We start from the raw sequence: 20,099 nt of genomic DNA on the forward strand, positions 1-20,099 counted from the left end.
GATTGATGTATGTGTGTAATAAACTTGTACTATCTAAGGTGTGTGTGTTATGTCTTTATTTCAGACTTCAGACCAAGCCTGGGGTTTCGGGAGGGGGGGACCCCTTTTTTCAGGGGTCCCCACCTCCCCTGAGATCCTCGGCTTGGCCTGACCAACTTGGGGTGAGAATGCTTTGGCCATGGATACCCAGTAATAGGGTCTCCTGGCTGTGGCATTACTTCCCAGTCGGTTTGGGTCCGGTGCTGGTTCTAAATATAGGGGGACCCCTACGCAATTTCCCCCCCCCTATATTTAAAACCAGCACTGGTCCTGCAGCCAGGTGTGTTCTTAAATTATGGTGCAGAGAGATTTAAGGTAGGTATACACCAGTGACGTGCGGTGCCTCCCCAGTCAGGTAAATGACTGGGGAGGCACTGGCTAGTGTCAGAGCCAGATTTGAACAGATTTAACCGAGGGTTAATATGGGCATTATACACAGGTGCAGCAGTATATAGTGTTGGAAATTTGGTGAGTTTTGATCAGGGATGTGTGGAATATATTGACAGGGGAGGCAGTGCCTCACCTGCCATAGACTTTTTACCCCAAAGCCTTGACTACAAAAATTATTAGAATGATACAAAGAAGATATTTATAATATTTTCTTCAAAGTTTTGACTACAAAAATAAGAAAAAACTATAGTTTTGACTATAAGAAATAAGAAAAAGTTAGAGTATGACAGGAAAGGCTCTGCAAACCTGCCTCACCTGACCGCACATCACTGGTATACACTATACTGTACGATATATTAGCTGATCGTTCAATCCGCAATGGATCGCAACGACCATTATTAATGTACTCCAGAAACAGCCAATTCATTGTTTGATGAATTGGGTGGTCGCATTGTCCCATCTCATGTGCAGCACATCAAATGGGACGATGCCACAGATGACACGGTGTTGTTACATTAAGTATATGTAACAATATATCTCGTTGCTGTATGGTGGATCGTGTAGCGGTGGATCGCAGCGTCGCGCCGGCACGTCCCTGAGGTGTATACCCAGCTTTACATTTGGGAGGGGCGTGTTCAAACTCAGATCTAAATTTCAGTGCAAAAATAAAGCTGTCTGACTTGTGTGGACTACAGTGCCGGATTAAGGCTTGTGGGGGCCCCAGGGCAACTAAGTAGCCTAGCCTACGCCCCCCCGGAAGCCCCACACGGAGGGCCTCCCCCTGGCCACATGAAGACAGGGGCACACGCTCACACATAAACAGCATACCCACACTAACACATATACACACACTGACACATACATCCACAGTATACACATATACACAATAACACATTCATATATACACACACTAAAGCAGTACATACCTTCTAAACACACTAAAGCAGTACATACCCAGCAGTTGCTGCTGGTACAGACTGTAAACGGACCCGGGCTTCACCTCCATTCATTAGGCATGACCCCCGACACACTTATTCTCCACTGCCCCCATTGGGGGCGGAGCCAATATGGCAACCCCACCCCCATATTACAGCGATGCGCGGCATATGCCACGGGGGCAGGGCTTGTCATATTGGCTCCGCCCCCAATGCAGGCAGTGAGGGAATGTGTGTCAGGGGTCATGCGCTAGTGTGAAGCCGGTGGCCCCCAAGCTGATGCAGCAGAACTGACTGTGCTACTGCATGCAGTAGAATAGCCGCAGCTGCAGAGCCTCCTCCTGAGAACAGGTGCTGCTGGCACCTGTTCTCAGCAGGGTCACATCGACCCTGTGTGGGGGCCCCTCTGTGTGTCGGGGCCCAGGGTTGACCTCCCCTGTCGCCCCCCCCCCCCCTTAATCTGGTCCTGATGGACTACATGCAGGAGTAGCCGGTATTTACCCTGCATGCAAAGAAAAATAAGTATTTGCACCCTCTGCAGAACAACACGTTTGCCCAGGTGCAAAGTTATTTCCTCTTTTTGCTCGGCTCCTAACTCAGAATCAGCCAGAGAAAAAGTAAACCACAAAGAGACCGTAATCTTCTGAGAGACATCTAAGGAAAAAAAGATGAAGAGAAGACAGAAACTAGACTGAGAAAACTCTTTGCAAGTGGAGGAAGTGAGACATACGGGGAGCAAAGAGACATAAATAAAAGACAGGTGAATGGTGACAAGAGAGCGAATAGATAAAGACAGTTACCCATATAAGAGGTAAAATCAGAACGATACATTAAGACAGGGAGCGGGGGATAGTAAACATCTCAGCTACATCAATCATTTGTCAATAGTCAGTGACTGCTGTAAATTTCCATACAGAGCTTCTCAAGAAAAGATGAAAGGAAGAAGGTATCTCATCTGTGCTTGGTCTTGGTTGGATCAGAATGCATATATATACGTCTATATGTGCACCATCTTATTCGGGTATGGTATAAAAGATCAACAGTACTAAGGTCGACAGTCGATAGGTCAACACCAGATGGTCAACGTGCAATAGGTCGACATGGACAAAAGGTTGACATGTACAAAAGGTTGACTGACAAAAGTTTGACAGGGTTAAAAGGTCGACAAATTCAAATGGTAGACACACAAATGGACGACACAAAAATGGTTGACACATTTTTTCTTTTTGCAATTTAACCCTAATCCTAACCGTCCCCCTTGTGCCTAACCCTAACCCATTCCCTTGGTGCCTAGCCCTTCCCCCTGGTGCCTAACCCTAACCCTTCCCCCTGGTGCATAATGCTAACACTCCCCCAGGTGCCTAACCCTCCCCCTAGTGCAGAGGTGCATTAAGAGAGGAGGGGGCCCATGTGCATTCACCGTCTGGGGCCCCCTCCTCTCTCCCCGGCTACCGTCAGATAACTGACAGCAGCAGTAGACTCTGGGCACTAGTCTGTGCCCGGAATATACTGCGCAAGTAACCGGGAAAATGGCTCAGCAACCATTTTCCCTGTGATTTCCTATTGCGCAAAACACCGGGAAAATGCCCACTGCGGCAAAATGGCCGCGGTGGGCATTTTCCAGACGTTTTGTGGAGCGCTACTCCGTGGCACGTTGGAGAGGTAAGTATATAAAAAAAAGTATGGTGGAGGGCCCGTGTGCACCGCACACCCTGCACCCATTATAACTACACCCCTGCCCTAGTGCCTAAACCTAACCCCAGCCTAAACCTAAACTTCCCACTAGTGGCTAATCCTAACCACACCATCCGGCAACCTAACCCTAACCATCCTCTAAGTGCCTAACCCTAAACCCCTAACCCTATTTGTGTCAACCATTTCTTGTGTCAACCAATTGTATGTCGACAATTTGAACATGTCAACCATTTTCCTGTCGACCTATTGCATGTCAACCATATGGTGTCAACCTATTCATTGTTCATCTTTCTCTTCAGCTACCTTCCTATTCCACCTTGCTCTCTATTCTAGTACTAGCGTAAAGGGCCAGATTTACCAGCAGCTATGATTGCAAATACTGCTGCCATAAAAAAACAGAGAGGGACAACAGTGGATGGATGTAGATCAGAAACGTACCTGCCGATTGCGGAAAGACACAACAGCAATGGCACCTAGTCCAAAAACGAGCATGAGAGACAGTGGGAGGATGTAACGCCATGATGACAGCGATGCCATACTTGCAGTGTGAGGAGCTGGGAAGGAGAATATGCATCAGTTAGTGGAAATTAACAAAACAATGAAGTGATGGAACAATGAAAAAACTATGGTGAAAAGAGAAGCAGGTTTAGAAGAATTGAGGTAAGTAAACGATAAATGAAGGATCAGATGGAAGATGATAAAATGGTGGAGAGAGGAAGTAGAGGATGAAATGAGGGGGGGAGGAAGAGTTAGAGGAAGATAATATGGTGGAGAGATGAGTCAGTAGAGGATGAAATGATGTTGGGGAATGGAGGAGTTAGACGAAGATAATATGGTGAAGAGATGAGTCAGTAGTGGATGAAATGATGGTGGGGAGAGGAGGAGTTAGAGGAAGATAATATGGTGGAGATATGAGTCAGTAGAGGATGAAATGATGGTGGGGAGAGGAGGAGATAGAGGAAGATAACATGGTGGAGATATGAGTCAGTAGAGGATGAAATGATGGTGGGAAAGGAGGAGTTAGAGGTAGATAATATGGTGGAGATATGAGTCAGTAGTGTGTGAAATGATGATGGGAAGAGGAGGAGTTAGAAGAAGAAAATATAGCAGAGAGATGAGTCAGTAGAGGATGAATTGATGTTGGGGAGGGGAGGCATTCGAGGAAGAGAATATGGTGAAGAGATGAGTTAGTAGTGGATGAAATGATGGTGGGGAGAGGAGGAGTTAGAGGAAGATAATATGGTGGAGAGATGAGTTAATAGAGGATGAAATGATGGTGGGGAGAGGAGGAGTTAGAGGAAGATAATATGATGGAGAGATGAGTCAGTAGAGGATGAAATGATGGTGGGGAGAGGGGGAGTTAGAGGGAGATAATATGGTGGAGGAATGAGCCAGTAGAGGATGAAATTATATTGGGGAAAGGAGGAGTTAGACGAAGATAATATTGTGGAGAGATGAGTCAGTAGAGGTTGAAATGATGATGGGAGAGGAGGAGTTAGAGGAAGATAATATGGTGGAGAGATGAGTCAGTAGAGGATGAAATGATGATGGGAAAGGAGGAGTTGGAATAAGATAATATGGTGGAAAGATGAGTCAGTAGAGGATGAAATGATGGTGAGGAGAGGAGGAGATAGAGGAAGATAATATTATGTGGAGAGATGAGTCAGTAGAGGATGAAATGGTGGGGAGAGGAGGAGTTAGAGGAAGATAATATGGTGGAGATATGAGTCAGAGGATGAATTGATGTTGGGGACAGGAGGAGTTAGAGGAAAAGAATATGGTGAAGAGATGAGTCAGTAGAGGATGAAATGATTGTGGGGAGAGGAGGAGTTAATATGGTGAAGAGATGAGTCAGTAGTGGAGGAAATGATGTTGGGGAGAGGAGAAGTTAGAGGAAGATAATATGGTGGAGAGAAGAGTCAGTAGAGGATGAAATGATGTTGGGGAGAGGAGGAGTTATAGGAATATAATTTGGTAGAGCGATGATTTAGTAGAGGATGAAATGATGGTGGGGAGAGGAGGAGTTAGAGGAAGATAATATGAGGTTGAGATAAGTTAGTAGAGGAGGAAATGAGTATGGAGAGAGGAGGAGTTAGAGGAAGATAATTTGGTGAAGAGATGAGTCAGTAGTGGATGAAATGATGTTGGGGAGAGGAGAAGTTAGAGGAAGATAATATGGTGGAGAGAAGAGTCAGTAGAGGATGAAATGATGTTGGGGAGAGGAGGAGTTATAGGAATATAATTTGGTAGAGCGATGATTTAGTAGAGGATGAAATGATGGTGGGGAGAGGAGGAGTTAGAGGAAGATAATATGATGGTGAGATAAGTTAGTAGAGGAGGAAATGGGTATGGAGGGAGGAGGAGTTAGAGGAAGATAATTTGTTGGAGAGATGAGTTAGTAGAGGATGAAATGATGGTAGGGAGAGGTGAAGTGATGGATGTAACAAGAAAGGGGCAGGATGAGGGTGGAGGAATGGATCTACCAATAAAGGAATAGAAGAGTGTGGAGAAGTGGGGGTAACAAGAAAGGGGCAGGAAAACATAGCCGAGAATAATTGTCTATTTATTTGGAATGTATTATTAATCATAATATACTAATTTGAGCTATAAATGTTGCCAAATTGATCACCAGCACATTCGACTGATTCAATATAAATAGAATATTGAGAAAAAAGCGCACACTTGTATCCAGCATAAGTCAAAGTTCTTTGCGGAAAAATTTTCTTTCTTTAAATGATGTTCCAAATCTTCTTTCTCATTCATGTAACTCAAAAAGAAGAAAGTATCATAGCACAATATGGTCTATATTGATAGAACACAACCAGTACAATCAGTCCCTAAAGGAAATTTAAAAGAGTCCAGTGAATCACAACTTGTAGAAAATTAATGGGACCACTCTCCAACTTCAAGTCAATAGATGACGTACATATAGGGCACACTCTCTGTTATATGGACTCTTATAAAATATATACTTGAGTTCTTGCATGTAGCAGGTGCATTTCCAGTCTTTCAGGAGCTGATAAGAACTTTCACACAATCAGCATGTCCAGAGAAGAAAAAACGCATCTAGCGTAATAAGGTCTCACCAAAGTACAAAACAACTGGTGGTCGGCCAACAGGAGGATTGTATACCAACCCGGAAACTTTGACATATGTGTGACACAGGTGTACGTTTTTTCTCACTATTCTATTTATATAGTATTTAATTGTTATGTGTTTCGGCAAAACTCGTTTATATTGAGGATAGCGACATTGGCAGCGCAGTATAGACCTCTACACGTATTTCCTGTATACATCTGTCTGATTCATTACCCTGCACATAGATCCAGTGTTCCAAGTTTCCCTGAGTCCCGTCCTTCCCATAAACTGAGCAGATCCAGGTCCCAGAGTCCTGTGTGCCCACACTGGGCAGGTCCAGTACTGCTCCGCTTAGTACTTTGTGTTGTCCTGTGGGATCAGATGGTCCCGTCCATTCAAAACGCTCTTCTCCAGATAATCCACTGACGTTACACACCAGCTGGTGAGAAGAACCCACTCTGGCAAATGTAGGGCCTGGAGGAAACACTGAAGACAAAAGAGAAGGATTTGGATAGAGCATAAGAGGCTTACAGCTGGGCTGTCCAAAAAATCAGGATGAGAAATACATGGGGTCATTAATTAGGAGAAGTCATGTTATCTATTTTGCTGGACATTGCAGACTTGTTGAACAGCTCAGCTATCTAAGGAATGGATTCTGGGTTGGGAGCAAATTAAGAAACGCAAGTAACTGCACCTGGACGAATCTTTGCTGCACTGCAGGAGGTGCAAATGCATGCAGGGTAAATACCGGCTACTTACATGTAGCCCACAAATGCTGGACAGCTTTATTCTTACACTGCAATTCAGATTTGAGTTTGCACACGCCCCTCCCAAATCTATATCTCCCTGCACATTTTATATCTGCCCCACCTGCAGTGCAGCATGGTTTTACCACGCTGTCATTCTGCATGACACGTGCACTACCAGGCACACTAGGAAGTGTACCTCCCTGTGCTGAATGTGGAAAAAAGGCCATAGGCTTCTCTTGGGTAGCGGCCATCTAACGATGGCGTTACCCACTGGGTCGAAGCTTTAGAACACATCGCATTCTGGCACTTAGTACATATGAGAAATGTGGTCAAACTGTATTTTCGGGGGGTTGACCGCATTTCTGTCCTTAATACATCCTGCCCTAGAACACGTCTGGGAATCACTCCACAACAGAACACGTGTCAGTGAGTCACTCCACACAGAACATGTGTCAGGGAGCAATTTCACACCAGAACTTGTGTCAGCAAGTTACTCCAGATCAGAACATATGTGAGTCACTTCACACAGAACATGTGTCAGCGAGTCACTCCACACCATAACATGTGTCAGCAAGTCACTCCACACCATAACATGTGTCAGCAAGTCACTCCACACCATAACAGGCAGCACAGACGGTGTAATGGTTAGCATTACTGCCTCACAGCACTGAGGTCGTGGGTTCGATTCCCACCACGGCCCTACCTGTGCGGAGTTTGTATATTCTCCCTGTGCTTGCGTGGGTTTCCTCCGGGTACTCCGGTTTCCTCCCACACTCCAAAAATATACTGGTAGGTTAATTGGCTCCCAACACAAAAAAAAAATAACCCTAGTGTGTATGTGTGTGTGGATGTGGTAGGGAATAGATTGTAAGCTCCACTGGGGCAGGGACTGATATGAATGGACAAATATTCTCTGTAAAGCGCTGCGGAATATGTGTGCGCTATATAAATAACTGGTAATAATAATAATAACATGTGTCAGCGAGTCACTCCACCACCATAACATGTGTCAGCGAGTCACTTCACACCATAACATGTGTCAGCAAGTCACTCCACACCATAACATGTGTCAGCGAGTCACTCCACACCATAACATGTGTCAGCGAGTCACTCCACCACCATAACATGTGTCAGCGAGTCACTCCACCACCATAACATGTGTCAGCGAGTCACTCCACCACCATAACATGTGTCAGCGAGTCACTCTACACCATAACATGTGTCAACGAGTCACTCCACACGATAACATGTGTCAGCGAGTCACTCCACACCATAACATGTGTCAGCGAGTCACTCCACACCATAACATGTGTCAGTGAGTCACTCCACACCATAACATGTGTCAGCGAGTCACTCCACCACCATAACATGTGTCAGCGAGTCACTCTACACCATAACGTGTCAGCGAGTCACTCCACCACCATAACATGTGTCAGCAAGTCACTCCACACCATAACATGTGTCAGTGAGTCACTCCACACCATAACATGTGTCAGCGAGTCACTCCACCACCATAACATGTGTCAGCGAGTCACTCTACACCATAACATGTGTCAGTGAGCCAATCCACCTCCATAACATGTCAGCAAGTCACTCTACACCAGAACGTGTCAACAAGTCACTCCACTCCATAACATGTGTCAGCGAGTCACTCCACTCCATAACATGTGTCAGCAAGTCACTCCACACTATAACATGTCAGAGAGTCACTCCACACCATAACATGTGTCAGAGAGTCACTCCACAGCATAACATGTGTCAGCGAGTCCGCCCACACCTGAACATGTGAGTGAGTCATCCCCAAGAACATGTGCTAGTGAGTCACCTCACACCACATGTTTTAGTGAGTCATACACATGCACACATGTCAATGAGTCACTCCACACCAGAACATGCGCTAGTGAGTCACTGTACACCAGAACATGCGCTAGTGAGTCACTGTACACCAGAACATGCACTAGTGAGTCACTGTACACCAGAACATGCGCTAGTGAGTCACTGTACACCGGAACATGCGCTAGTGAGTCACTGTACACCAGAACATGCGCTAGTGAGTCACTGTACACCGGAACATGCGCTAGTGAGTCACTGTACACCAGAACATACGCTAGTGTGTCACTGAACACCAGAACATGCACTAGTGAGTCACTGTACACCAGAACATGCGCTAGTGAGTCACTGTACACCAGAACATGCACTAGTGAGTCACTGTACACCAGAACATGCACTAGTGAGTCACTGTACACCAGAACATGCACTAGTGAGTCACTGTACACCAGAACATGCACTAGTGAGTCACTGAACACCAGAACATGCGCTAGTGAGTCACTGTACACCAGAACATGCACTAGTGAGTCAAGATAACCCTTGAAGACTTTAAGTCTCTGTGTAACAATACTTCCAAAAGATCATCACATTCATCAAATCTGACACGAGCTGAGAAAAGGGCACTTCGCTTACTGACTAAAGATTCCTCAATTATCATTAAAGAGGCTGACAAGGGAGGGGGATTGGTAGTCCAAAATAAGGAGGATTATTTGAAAGAAGCCTATAATCAGTTATAAAAATGTTGGATGCTTTTAGATGTAGGGGGTATCCGGAAACCATCCTTCAAAAAGCTTACACAGAGGCTCAGAAAATGAATAGAGCTGATTTATTACGACCTAAGATAAGAGACATAAAGGAACCTGCTTTTGATAGAGATTTGGCTTTTATTTGCAAGTATACGTCTATACATAAAGAAATAAGAAACATTGTCACAAGGAATTACAAAATATTGTGTTGTGATAATGTTTTAAGAGAAATAATACCTAAGAAACCACATATTATATACAGGAAGAACAAATCTCTGCACAACATACTCGCACCAAGTCATCTAAGTCTCTTAATACCAACCCTACAGACCCCAAAAAAGAACACTGGTTACCCAACAGACCACCTGGCTTTTTTAGGTGCGGTAAGAACATTTCTGTTAACTTCTGCCATCAAAGTGAATCATATACCATCAACCAGTTTATTAACTGTGACACTATATATGTTATCTATTTACTTACTTGTGGATGCGCCCTTAAATACGTTGACCGAACCACCAGAGCGATTAAGACAAGATTTATGGAACATCGCCGTAACATCACTAATCGTTTAGTCAACCACAGTGTACCGAGACATTTCTCTCAGGTTCACAATGGAGATTGCAGTAGCCTGCAAATTACTGCTATAGAACATATCCCCCAATCAATACGTGGGGGAGATAGGTTTCGTACCCTATGTCGCCAGGAGGTCTATTGGATTTTTCAGTTAAACACCCTATATCCAGATGGTTTGAACGAATCTGTGGAATTGAACACCATCATGTGATAAGTTTGATTTGTAGACAATATAGGGTAGATAGGTTCCCCATCACCTTTATAATATGCTACAAATAGCATGTCTTATCCACAGAGATTTGTTACATTTTTGGTTAGCACTAGTTTATTTAATGTTGGGTTACACTAGCTCTCCCTGGCAAACTCTCTTCTTTGCCTTTCTGATAGGACTATAATTACAATAATTACAATTATTTATTATGTGACCTACTAATCACAACATCAATATCCTTGTGACTTTGTTTTTAATTTAATTTATTTTATTTTTGCATTTTGAGTATTATATGTTGAATAAGAGATATATAATTTGTTCTAATATGTATGTGCATCTGTTTACACACCTATGTGTATGCAACCCTTTACATATTTCCCATATATACTCTTTATACTTATTGTTTTATCAAGTGTTAATTATATATACAGTGGTTCTATTTTGGACATCGGATGTATCGATGTTTAATCCTACATTGGATATGAACATAGGGTTACCAATGGTATGAATTCTACTCTTTAAACCATCAGCGTGATTGGTCACTTGCAAGTTATTAGTATATATGGCATGTGTTATTTTCATCAACACTTTCTATTTTATTATTATTATTCCCTATTTTTTGTTTTAAACCTTTAGCGATATGTACTTTTTTCTGTTCCAACTTCTATCCACTGTACATATTCCTCAATCTACATAATAGTACTAACATCAATATTTACACAAGTCAGTGAATATATTTCACTTATATTTCACCATTATCCTCTTATGTTTATTTATGATTCTCTATGTGAATTGTATACTCCTATAGTTGTACTATGTCCCTCATTCAGAGCCGCTTGTAAGCGGCAGTATGCTCGTTCCGAGCGATGTTCGCACATCTGCGCATGGGTACAGTTTATAATACGTATGCGCGAACCGGCCGAAAATCGTTTGTTCGTAATATAGCGAATGCCTGCTATTTTGAGTGACAGGAGGAGGCGTATGTGGGTGGTAACAGGGGAAGGTGCTTGTAAACGGGGAGTGGAGATCAGAACGCAGGCATGCTTAAAGGTCAAAACGGGCGTTTTATGGGTGTGCATAATAAATCAAGCAGCGTCATTGACCACGTCACCTGGTTTTTTAATAGTCAGAACTGCTCGCAATATAGTGGTAGGAAAAACCAGCCACAAGAATAGCGAGCAGTTCATACGCTGTTCGATGTACTCGATTAATCTAAAAAATAGTTGACATGACGTATGGTGCGAGCGGCCAGGGGGCGTCTTTTTCAAAATTTCGACCGCAAGTTTTGTTCGCTCGTTCAGACTTATAGGCGTGAACAGACCGCAATGAGTGAACGGTTCATTTGAATAGCCACCCCGAACGACCGCAAATAGCGTCCGGCTCTGAATCAGGGCCTATGTCCACTCACTCTATATGGGGATTGGTCATGTGATCGCTAACGTGAAAAGTAAGCAGTTAAACCCATTCATTGTGGTCTACCATACACATCTTCTTATTCACACTCTAAGTCACGTGATGCTAGCTGACCTATAATGAGTGCTCAAGAGATTGCGGATCACATGATCGGGAAGCCGATCACGTGACTGCATCCTGAGGATAAACACACAGCAATATGCTTTTAATTATATGGTAAGAACATTCGTTTTTGTCTCTTATCTCAACAGTGTGGTCCCTTATATGATTGCCTTCATTTTATTACACAATATTGTTATATATAAGCAAAAGTAAATAATCTTTTTCACACGGCTTGGTCAATTGGTCATTTGATTTTGTGCATCTGTAACCAACTTTGCAATTAGAACAGTTTAAATAGCAGTGCCTTTGTGGCTCACACACACACTTGCTCCTGACGAAGGTGCGGGATACTTCCGCACAGAAACGCGTTTGAGCCTTCACACGGACCCCCACATACCAGAGCACTTGGAGGACACATTCAATTTTACCGCCTGTTTTGCCGGTACAGACCATTAAAAAACGGTACTGTACCAGCCAAATCGGTATAGTTGGAGGGTCTGCTAATCCAAGTTAAAGGACTTAACTTATGTGCAAGGACTTCCTGCTATAGTACCCACTTGGTAATGTACTCCTCTTACTGGGACTTGCACCGGCTATTCACTTGATACTGGACTCAGTGACTCATTATAGTGTTGTGGGGCCAATCCCTATTGCAATATTGCACATTTTAGCTTTCATATTTATGTTTTTATACGTTCCTATTAAATTCTGTTCATTTTGACCAAGCCATGTGTATATGATATACATTTATTTAAAATATCTCTCCATCCATTAGACCTGTTACTTTGTTTCAGTCATAACTACATCCCATTTGTATTATGTCATGTTGTAACTATAAAGACTTTATATGTCTGGGCTTATTATTTGATATATACAGACATGAATGTTTTATTGACATACTTACTTGTGCCCCCCCTTTAAGTAATATACTGTACATTGGTCTTACTGACTAACAGACATCATGGGGCACATGGTACCAATCAGCATCTAACTTTAATGTTTCAAGGATAGTTTAAGAAAATGAAAGCTGACATCTGACTGGCTGCTCTGGGTTACATTTATATTTATGTCCCATTGTCTGTGGGGTTCAGTCTTCTTATAAATGAAATTACTGACCTTGGATGACCCTTAGGCTGAAGTGTCTGGTCATCTGTTGGCTCCTATATGTGACGTCACACCTGTAAGTTCCACTATCCTCAGGCCTCACGTGGTTCAGGAGAAGCACTTGCTTGGGGCAGGTACCTCGGCTCCAGCTCACTTCCAGAGGCCACTCCAGGGGCATCTCAGTGACGTTACAGGGGAGCTCCGCAGAGGAGCCAGCGGCAGTGTAAACAGAGAGAAAGGATGGTCCTGAGATACCGGGTGGAGGTACAATGCAAGAAACAGTACTATTACTAATCATGGTTATGTATTGATATAATTTTTTTATTGCCACAATAAAAAATTATATTTAACAGGCAAAAATCATAATATTGGTAAAATTGTCAAAATGGGGCATATTTATCAACGTGTTTTATCATATGCAACGAGTTTTAAGTCTGAGGCCGGGATGTACTAAAGGAAAAATGCGGTAAAAGCCCTGTTTTCGGGGCTTTTACAGCAGTTTCATATGTACTAAGCCCCGGTTTTTGATGTGGAGGGTAACTGGCGTTACCCTATAGAAGCCTATGGGCTTTTTACCGCATCCCGACGCTTTGCTGCCACTTCAGCAGTTGCCCAGCACCGCGCACCCCCCCCTCACCTCAGCCTCCTGCGTGCCGGCCCATGCTCCTCCTGGGTCCCCCGCCTCCTCTTATTCCGGGTACAGGTAGGAGGAGCCCGGGACTTCCTGCAGAGGTCACCAGCAGGAAGCTCCTGGGGCTAGGAGGGGGAGGAGACACGCGGAGACCCCCTCATCCGGCGACAGCAGCTTCGCAAAGGGCAGTTCTTATCGTAAGAGCTGTCCTTTGCGATACTAATCACATATATTAGTACATATGCGATTAGTATCGGTGTGATGTTTCAGCCAATCAGCGCCTGTCATCTGTTTGAAAGATGACATTTGGGAGCTGATTGGCTGGAGCACCATTTATCATACGCAACAAGTTTTAAAACTCGTTGGGCACGATTCTATTTAACGCAAAGTGAATAGCACCGGGAATCAGCTCCCGGAGCTATTGAATTAATCGCGCTGCTAAGCCCGACTAAGGATTTCTTCTCGCTTCCCTCCTGCGATGCGAGCAGAAATCCGACAAAAGTCCAGGCGCAATGCTCTCTTTTGCCCTTTGCGCTTGGAAAACAGCATTGCGCCAGGAGGTTTAGTCGGAGAATGCCCGTCCTCGCGCCTAAACACCCTATCATTTCCGGCGCTATTCACTTTGCGCTTAATTGAATCATGCCCAATGAGGGGTAGATGTAGTAAGCTCTGGAACATGAAAAATTGGAGAGTGATAAAGTACCAACCAATAAGCTCCTAACTGTCATTTTTTAAACACAGAGATGTACTAAGATCTGAAAAGTGATAAAGTGGAGAGTGATATCCTACCAGCCACTCAGCTCCCAACTGTCATATTACAGGCTGTTTAAAAAATGACAGTTAGAAGCTGATTGGCTGGTAGCTTATCACTCTCCAATATATCACTTTCCATAGCTTAGTACATCTGGCCCTGTTTATGATAAAATGGGCCCCTAAGGGTGAGTCAGCTAACACTGGGATTAAGGTCTAACGACATGGTTAATTTTTAGCCAGTAGTTTAGTCCTGCTTGTTCATTGGTTAGTGTTGTCGTGGGTGAAGTTAGGGGTGTGTATTTGTGTTAGTTTAGGTTAGCTGGAACATTCTGGTTCCTCTTTGGTCGTTCATCCTGCTCTCCCTCTTTAGTTCTCAGTTTTCGGGGATTGCGGGAAAGAACGGCTGCAGTGATCATCTCATCATAAGATCTTGAGTTGCTTCCTCCCATACATGGGTTATTCTGATTCTACCCTACTGGGGTCAGCGACCCCATCTGTCCAGGTGAGCTTTGTGATTTGTGTCATTGGGTGGGGAGTTGGATACCTCAAGAGGAGTAAGACTGGAGGACAGAAGGCCCCCCATCTAGGCGCGATGTGCTGTGATCGACGGGCTTGGTTATTGCCAAGAGTAGTGCCATTTTTTTTCTTTCACCACCATACTAACCCATTTTTATTAAACTAATTAAATAAATAAAGCTGACCCTTTTTCCACCAGTACTTGTCATATTATTGGTATAGGCGCAGCAGTGATGTGCGGTGAGGTCAATAGATGGAGAGGCACTCCCAGCCTCCCTGCACAGCTCCTGCCTGTGTCTCCCAGACTCCCTCCACAACTCCTGCATGTCTCCCAGCCTCCCTGCACAACTCCTGCATGTGTCTCCCAGCCTCCCTGCACAGCTCCTGCCTGTGTCTCCCAGACTCCCTCCACAACTCCTGCATGTCTCCCAGCCTCCCTGCACAACTCCTGCATGTGTCTCCCAGCCTCCCTGCACAACTCCTGCATGTGTCTCCCAGCCTCCCTGCACAACTCCTGCATGTGTCTCCCAGGCTTCCTGCACAGCTCCTGCACAACTCCTGCATGTCTCCCAGCCTCCCTGCACAGCTCCTGCACAACTCGTGCATGTCTCCCAGCCTCCCTGCACAACTCCTGCATGTGTCTCCCAGCCTCCCTGCACAACTCCTACATGTGTCTCCCAGCCTCCCTGCACAACTCCTGCATGTGTCTCCCAGCCTCCCTGCACAACTCCTGCATGTGTCTCCCAGCCTCCCTGCACAACTCCTGCATGTGTCTCCCAGCCTCCCTGCACAACTCCTGCCTGTGTCTCCCAGCCTCCCTGCACAACTCCTGCACAACTCCTGCATGTCTCGCAGCCTCCCTGCACAACTCCTGCATGTGTCTCGCAGCCTCCCTGCACAATTCCTGCATGTATCTCCCAGCCTCCCTGCACAACTCCCGCATGTGTCTCCCAGCCTCCCTGCACAACTCCTGCATGTGTCTCCCAGCCTCCCTGCACAACTCTTGCATGTGTCTACCAGCCTCCCAGCACAACTCCTGCTTGTGTCTCCCAGCCTCCCTGCACAACTCCTGCTTGTGTCTCCCAGCCTCCCTGCACAACTCCTGGTTGTGTCTCCCTGCACAACTCCTGCATGTGTCTCCCAGCCTCCATGCACAACTCCTGCATGTGTCTCCCAGCCTCCCTGCACAACTCCTGCATGTGTCTGCCAGCCTCCCTGCACAGCTCCTGCATGTGTCTGCCAGCCTCCCTGCACAACTCCTGCATGTCTCCCAGCCTCCCTGCACAACTCCTGCATGTCTCCCAGCCTCCCTGCACAACTCCTGCATGTGTCTCCCAGCCTCCCTGCACAACTCCTGCATGTGTCTCCCAGACTCCCTCCACAACTCCTGCATGTCTCCCAGCCTCCCTGCACAACTCCTGCATGTATCTCCCAGCCTCCCTGCACAACTCCTGCATGTGTCTCCCAGCCTCCCTGCACAACTCCTGCATGTGTCTCCCATCCTCCCTGCACAACTCCTGCATGTGTCTCCCAGCCTCCCTGCACAACTCCTGCATGTGCCTCCCAGTCTCCCTGCACAACTCCTGCATGTGTCTCCCAGCCTCCCTGCACAACTCCTGCTTGTGTCTCCCAGCCTCCCTGCACAACTCCTGCATGTCTCCCAGCCTCCCTGCACAACTCCTGCATGTTTCTCCCAGCCTCCCTGCACAACTCCTGCATGTGTCTCCCAGACTCCCTCCACAACTCCTGCATGTCTCCCAGCCTCCCTGCACAACTCCTGCATGTGTCTCCCAGCCTCCCTGCACAACTCCTGCATGTGTCTCCCAGCCTCCCTGCACAACTCCTGCATGTGTCTCCCATCCTCCCTGCACAACTCCTGCATGTGTCTCCCAGCCTCCCTGCACAACTCCTGCATGTGCCTCCCAGCCTCCCTGCACAACTCCTGCATGTGTCTCCCAGCCTCCCTGCACAACTCCTGCTTGTGTCTCCCAGCCTCCCTGCACAACTCCTGCATGTGTCTCCCAGACTCCCTGCACAACTCCTGCATGTGTCTCCCAGCCTCCCTGCACAACTCCTGCATGTGTCTCCCAGCCTCCCTAAACAACTCCTGCATGTCTCCCAGCCTCCCTAAACAACTCCTGCATGTCTCCCAGCCTCCCTGCACAGCTCCTGAACAACTCCTGCATGTCTCGCAGCCTCCGTGCACAACTCCTGCATGTGTCTCGCAGCCTCCCTGCACAACTCCTGCATGTGTCTCCCAGCCTCCCTGCACAACTCCTGCTTGTGTCTCCCAGCCTCCCTGCACAACTCCTGCTTGTGTCTCCCAGCCTCCCTGCACAACTCCTGCATGTGTCTCCCAGACTCCCTGCACAACTCCTGCATGTGTCTCCCAGCCTCCCTGCACAACTCCTGCATGTGTCTCCCAGCCTCCCTAAACAACTCCTGCATGTCTCCCAGCCTCCCTGCACAACTCCTGCATGTCTCCCAGCCTCCCTGCACAGCTCCTGCACAACTCCTGCATGTCTCGCAGCCTCCGTGCACAACTCCTGCATGTGTCTCGCAGCCTCCCTGCACAACTCCTGCATGTGTCTACCAGCCTCCCAGCACAACTCCTGCTTGTGTCTCCTAGCCTCCCTGCACAACTCCTGCTTGTGTCTCCCTGCACAACTCCTGCATGTGTTTCCCAGCCTCCCTGCACAACTCCTGCATGTGTCTCCCAGCCTCCCTGCACAACTCCTGCATGTGTCTACCAGCCTCCCTGCACAGCTCCTGCATGTGTCTGCCAGCCTCCCTGCACAACTCCTGCATGTCTCCCAGCCTCCCTGCACAACTCCTGCATGTCTCCCAGCCTCCCTGCACAACTCCTGCATGTGTCTCCCAGCCTCCCTGCACAACTCCTGCATGTGTCTCCCAGACTCCCTCCACAACTCCTGCATGTCTCCCAGCCTCCCTGCACAGCTCCTGCACAACTCCTGCATGTCTCCCAGCCTCCCTGCACAACTCCTGCATGTGTCTCCCAGCCTCCCTGCACAACTCCTGCATGTGTCTCCCAGCCTCCCTGCACAACTCCTGCTTGTGTCTCCCAGCCTCTCTGCACAACTCCTGCATGTGTCTCCCAGCCTCCCAGCACAACTCCTGCATGTGTCTCCCAGCCTCCCTGCACAACTCCTGCTTGTGTCTCCCAGCCTCCCTGCACAACTCCTGCATGTGTCTCCCAGCCTCCCTGCACAACTCCTGCTTGTGCCTCCCTGCACAACTCCTGCATGTGTCTCCCAGCCTCCCTGCACAACTCCTGCATGTGTCTCCCAGCCTCCCTGCACAACTCCTGCATGTGTCTGCCAGCCTCCCTGCACAACTCCTGCTTGTGTCTCCCAGCCTCCCTGCACAACTCCTGCATGTGTCTGCGAGCCTCCCTGCACAACTCCTGCATGTGTCTGCCAGCTTCCCTGCACAACTCCTGCTTGTGTCTCTCAGCCTCCCTGCACAACTCCTGCTTGTGTCTCCCAGCCTCCCTGCACAACTCCTGCATGTGTCTGCGAGCCTCCCTGCACAACTCCTGCATGTGTCTGCCAGCTTCCCTGCACAACTCCTGCTTGTGTCTCTCAGCCTCCCTGCACAACTCCTTCATGTGTCTCCCAGCCTCCCTGCACAACTCCTGCATGTGAATTCCAGCCTCCCTGCACAACTCCTGCATGTGTCTCCCAGCCTCCCTGCACAACTCCTGCATGTGCCTCCCAGCCTCCCTGCACAACTCCTGCATGTGTCTCCCAGCCTCCCTGCACAACTCCTGCATGTGTCTCCCAGCCTCCCTGCACAACTCCTGCTTGTGTCTCTCAGCCTCCCTGCACAACTCCTGCATGTGCCTCCCAGCCTCCTTGCACAACGCCTGCATGTGCCTCCCAGCACAACTCCTGCATGTGTCTCCCAGCCTCTCTGCACAACTCCTGCATGTGAATTCCAGCCTCCCTGCACAACTCCTGCATGTGTCTCCCAGCCTCCCTGCACAACTCCTGCTTGTGCTTCCCAGCCTCCCTGCACAACTCCTGCATGTGTCTCCAGCCTCCCTGCACAACTCCTGCATGTGTCTCCCAGCCTCCCTGCACAACTCCTGCATGTGTCTCCCAGCCTTCTTGCACAACTCCTGCATGTGCCTCCCAGCCTCCCTGCACTACTCCTGCATGTGTCTCCAAGCCTCTCTGCACAACTCCTGCATGTGAATTCCAGCCTCCCTGCACAACTCCTGCATGTGTCTCCCAGCCTCCCTGCACAACTCCTGCATGTGTCTCCCAGCCTCTCTGCACAACTCCTGCATGTGTTTCCCAGCCTCCCTGCACAACTCCTGCTTGTGTCTCCCAGCCTCCCTGCACAACTTCTGCTTGTGCCTCCCAGCCTCCCTGCACAACTCCTGCATGTGCCTCCCAGCCTCCCTGCACAACTCCTGCATGTGTCTCCAAGCCTCTCTGCACAACTCCTGCATGTGAATTCCAGCCTCCCTGCACAACTCCTGCATGTGTCTCCCAGCCTCCCTGCACAACTCCTGCATGTGTCTCCCAGCCTCTCTGCACAACTCCTGCATGTGTCTCCCAGCCTCCCTGCACAACTCCTGCTTGTGTCTCCCAGCCTCCCTGCACAACTCCTGCATGTGTCTGCCAGCCTCCCTGCACAACTCCTGCATGTGTCTCCCAGCCTCCCTGCACAACTCCTGCTTGTGTCTCCCAGCCTCCCTGCACAACTCCTGCATGTGTCTCCCAGCCTCCCTGCACAACTCCTGCATGTGTCTGCCAGCCTCCCTGCTCAACTCCTGCATGTGTCTCCCAGCCTCCCTGCACAACTCCTGCTTGTGTCTCCCAGCCTCCCTGCACAACTCCTGCATGTGCCTCCCAGCCTCCCTGCACAACTCCTGCATGTGTCTCCAAGCCTCTCTGCACAACTCCTGCATGTGAATTCCAGCCTCCCTGCACAACTCCTGCATGTGTCTCCCAGCCTCTCTGCACAACTCCTGCATGTGTCTCCCAGCCTCCCTGCACAACTCCTGCTTGTGTCTCCCAGTCTCCCTGCACAACTCCTGCTTGTGTCTCCCAGCCTCCCTGCACAACTCCTGCATGTGTCTGCCAGCCTCCCTGTACAACTCCTGCATGTGTCTCCCAGCCTCCCTGCACAACTCCTGCATGTGTCTCCCAGCCTCCCTGCACAACTCCTGCATGTGCCTCCCAGCCTCCCAGCACAACTCCTGCATGTGTCTCCAAGCCTCTCTGCACAACTCCTGCATGTGTCTCCCAGCCTCTCTGCACAACTCCTGCATGTGTCTCCCAGCCTCCCTGCACAACTCCTGCTTGT

At 47.9% G+C, this 20,099-nt stretch overlaps 1 protein-coding gene across 1 annotated transcript in view; it reads right to left on the reverse strand.

The window, feature by feature from the left end:
* The window catches only part of LAG3 (lymphocyte activating 3), a 36,168-nt gene that overhangs the window by 344 nt on the left and 15,725 nt on the right, over nt 1–20,099 (reverse strand). Inside the window, exons 5-7 of the mRNA XM_088480928.1 lie at nt 12,875–13,119; nt 6,372–6,623; nt 3,498–3,613 (exon numbers count right to left, since the gene is read on the reverse strand). Coding sequence (XP_088337054.1) covers nt 3,498–3,613; nt 6,372–6,623; nt 12,875–13,119 — 613 coding nt within the window. The remainder of the gene's footprint in view (nt 1–3,497; nt 3,614–6,371; nt 6,624–12,874; nt 13,120–20,099) is intronic.

Source organism: Taudactylus pleione, unplaced genomic scaffold, assembly GCF_031769625.1.
Source record: "Taudactylus pleione unplaced genomic scaffold, aTauple2 ptg000258l, whole genome shotgun sequence".
Classification (NCBI taxonomy): Eukaryota; Metazoa; Chordata; class Amphibia; order Anura; family Myobatrachidae; genus Taudactylus; species Taudactylus pleione.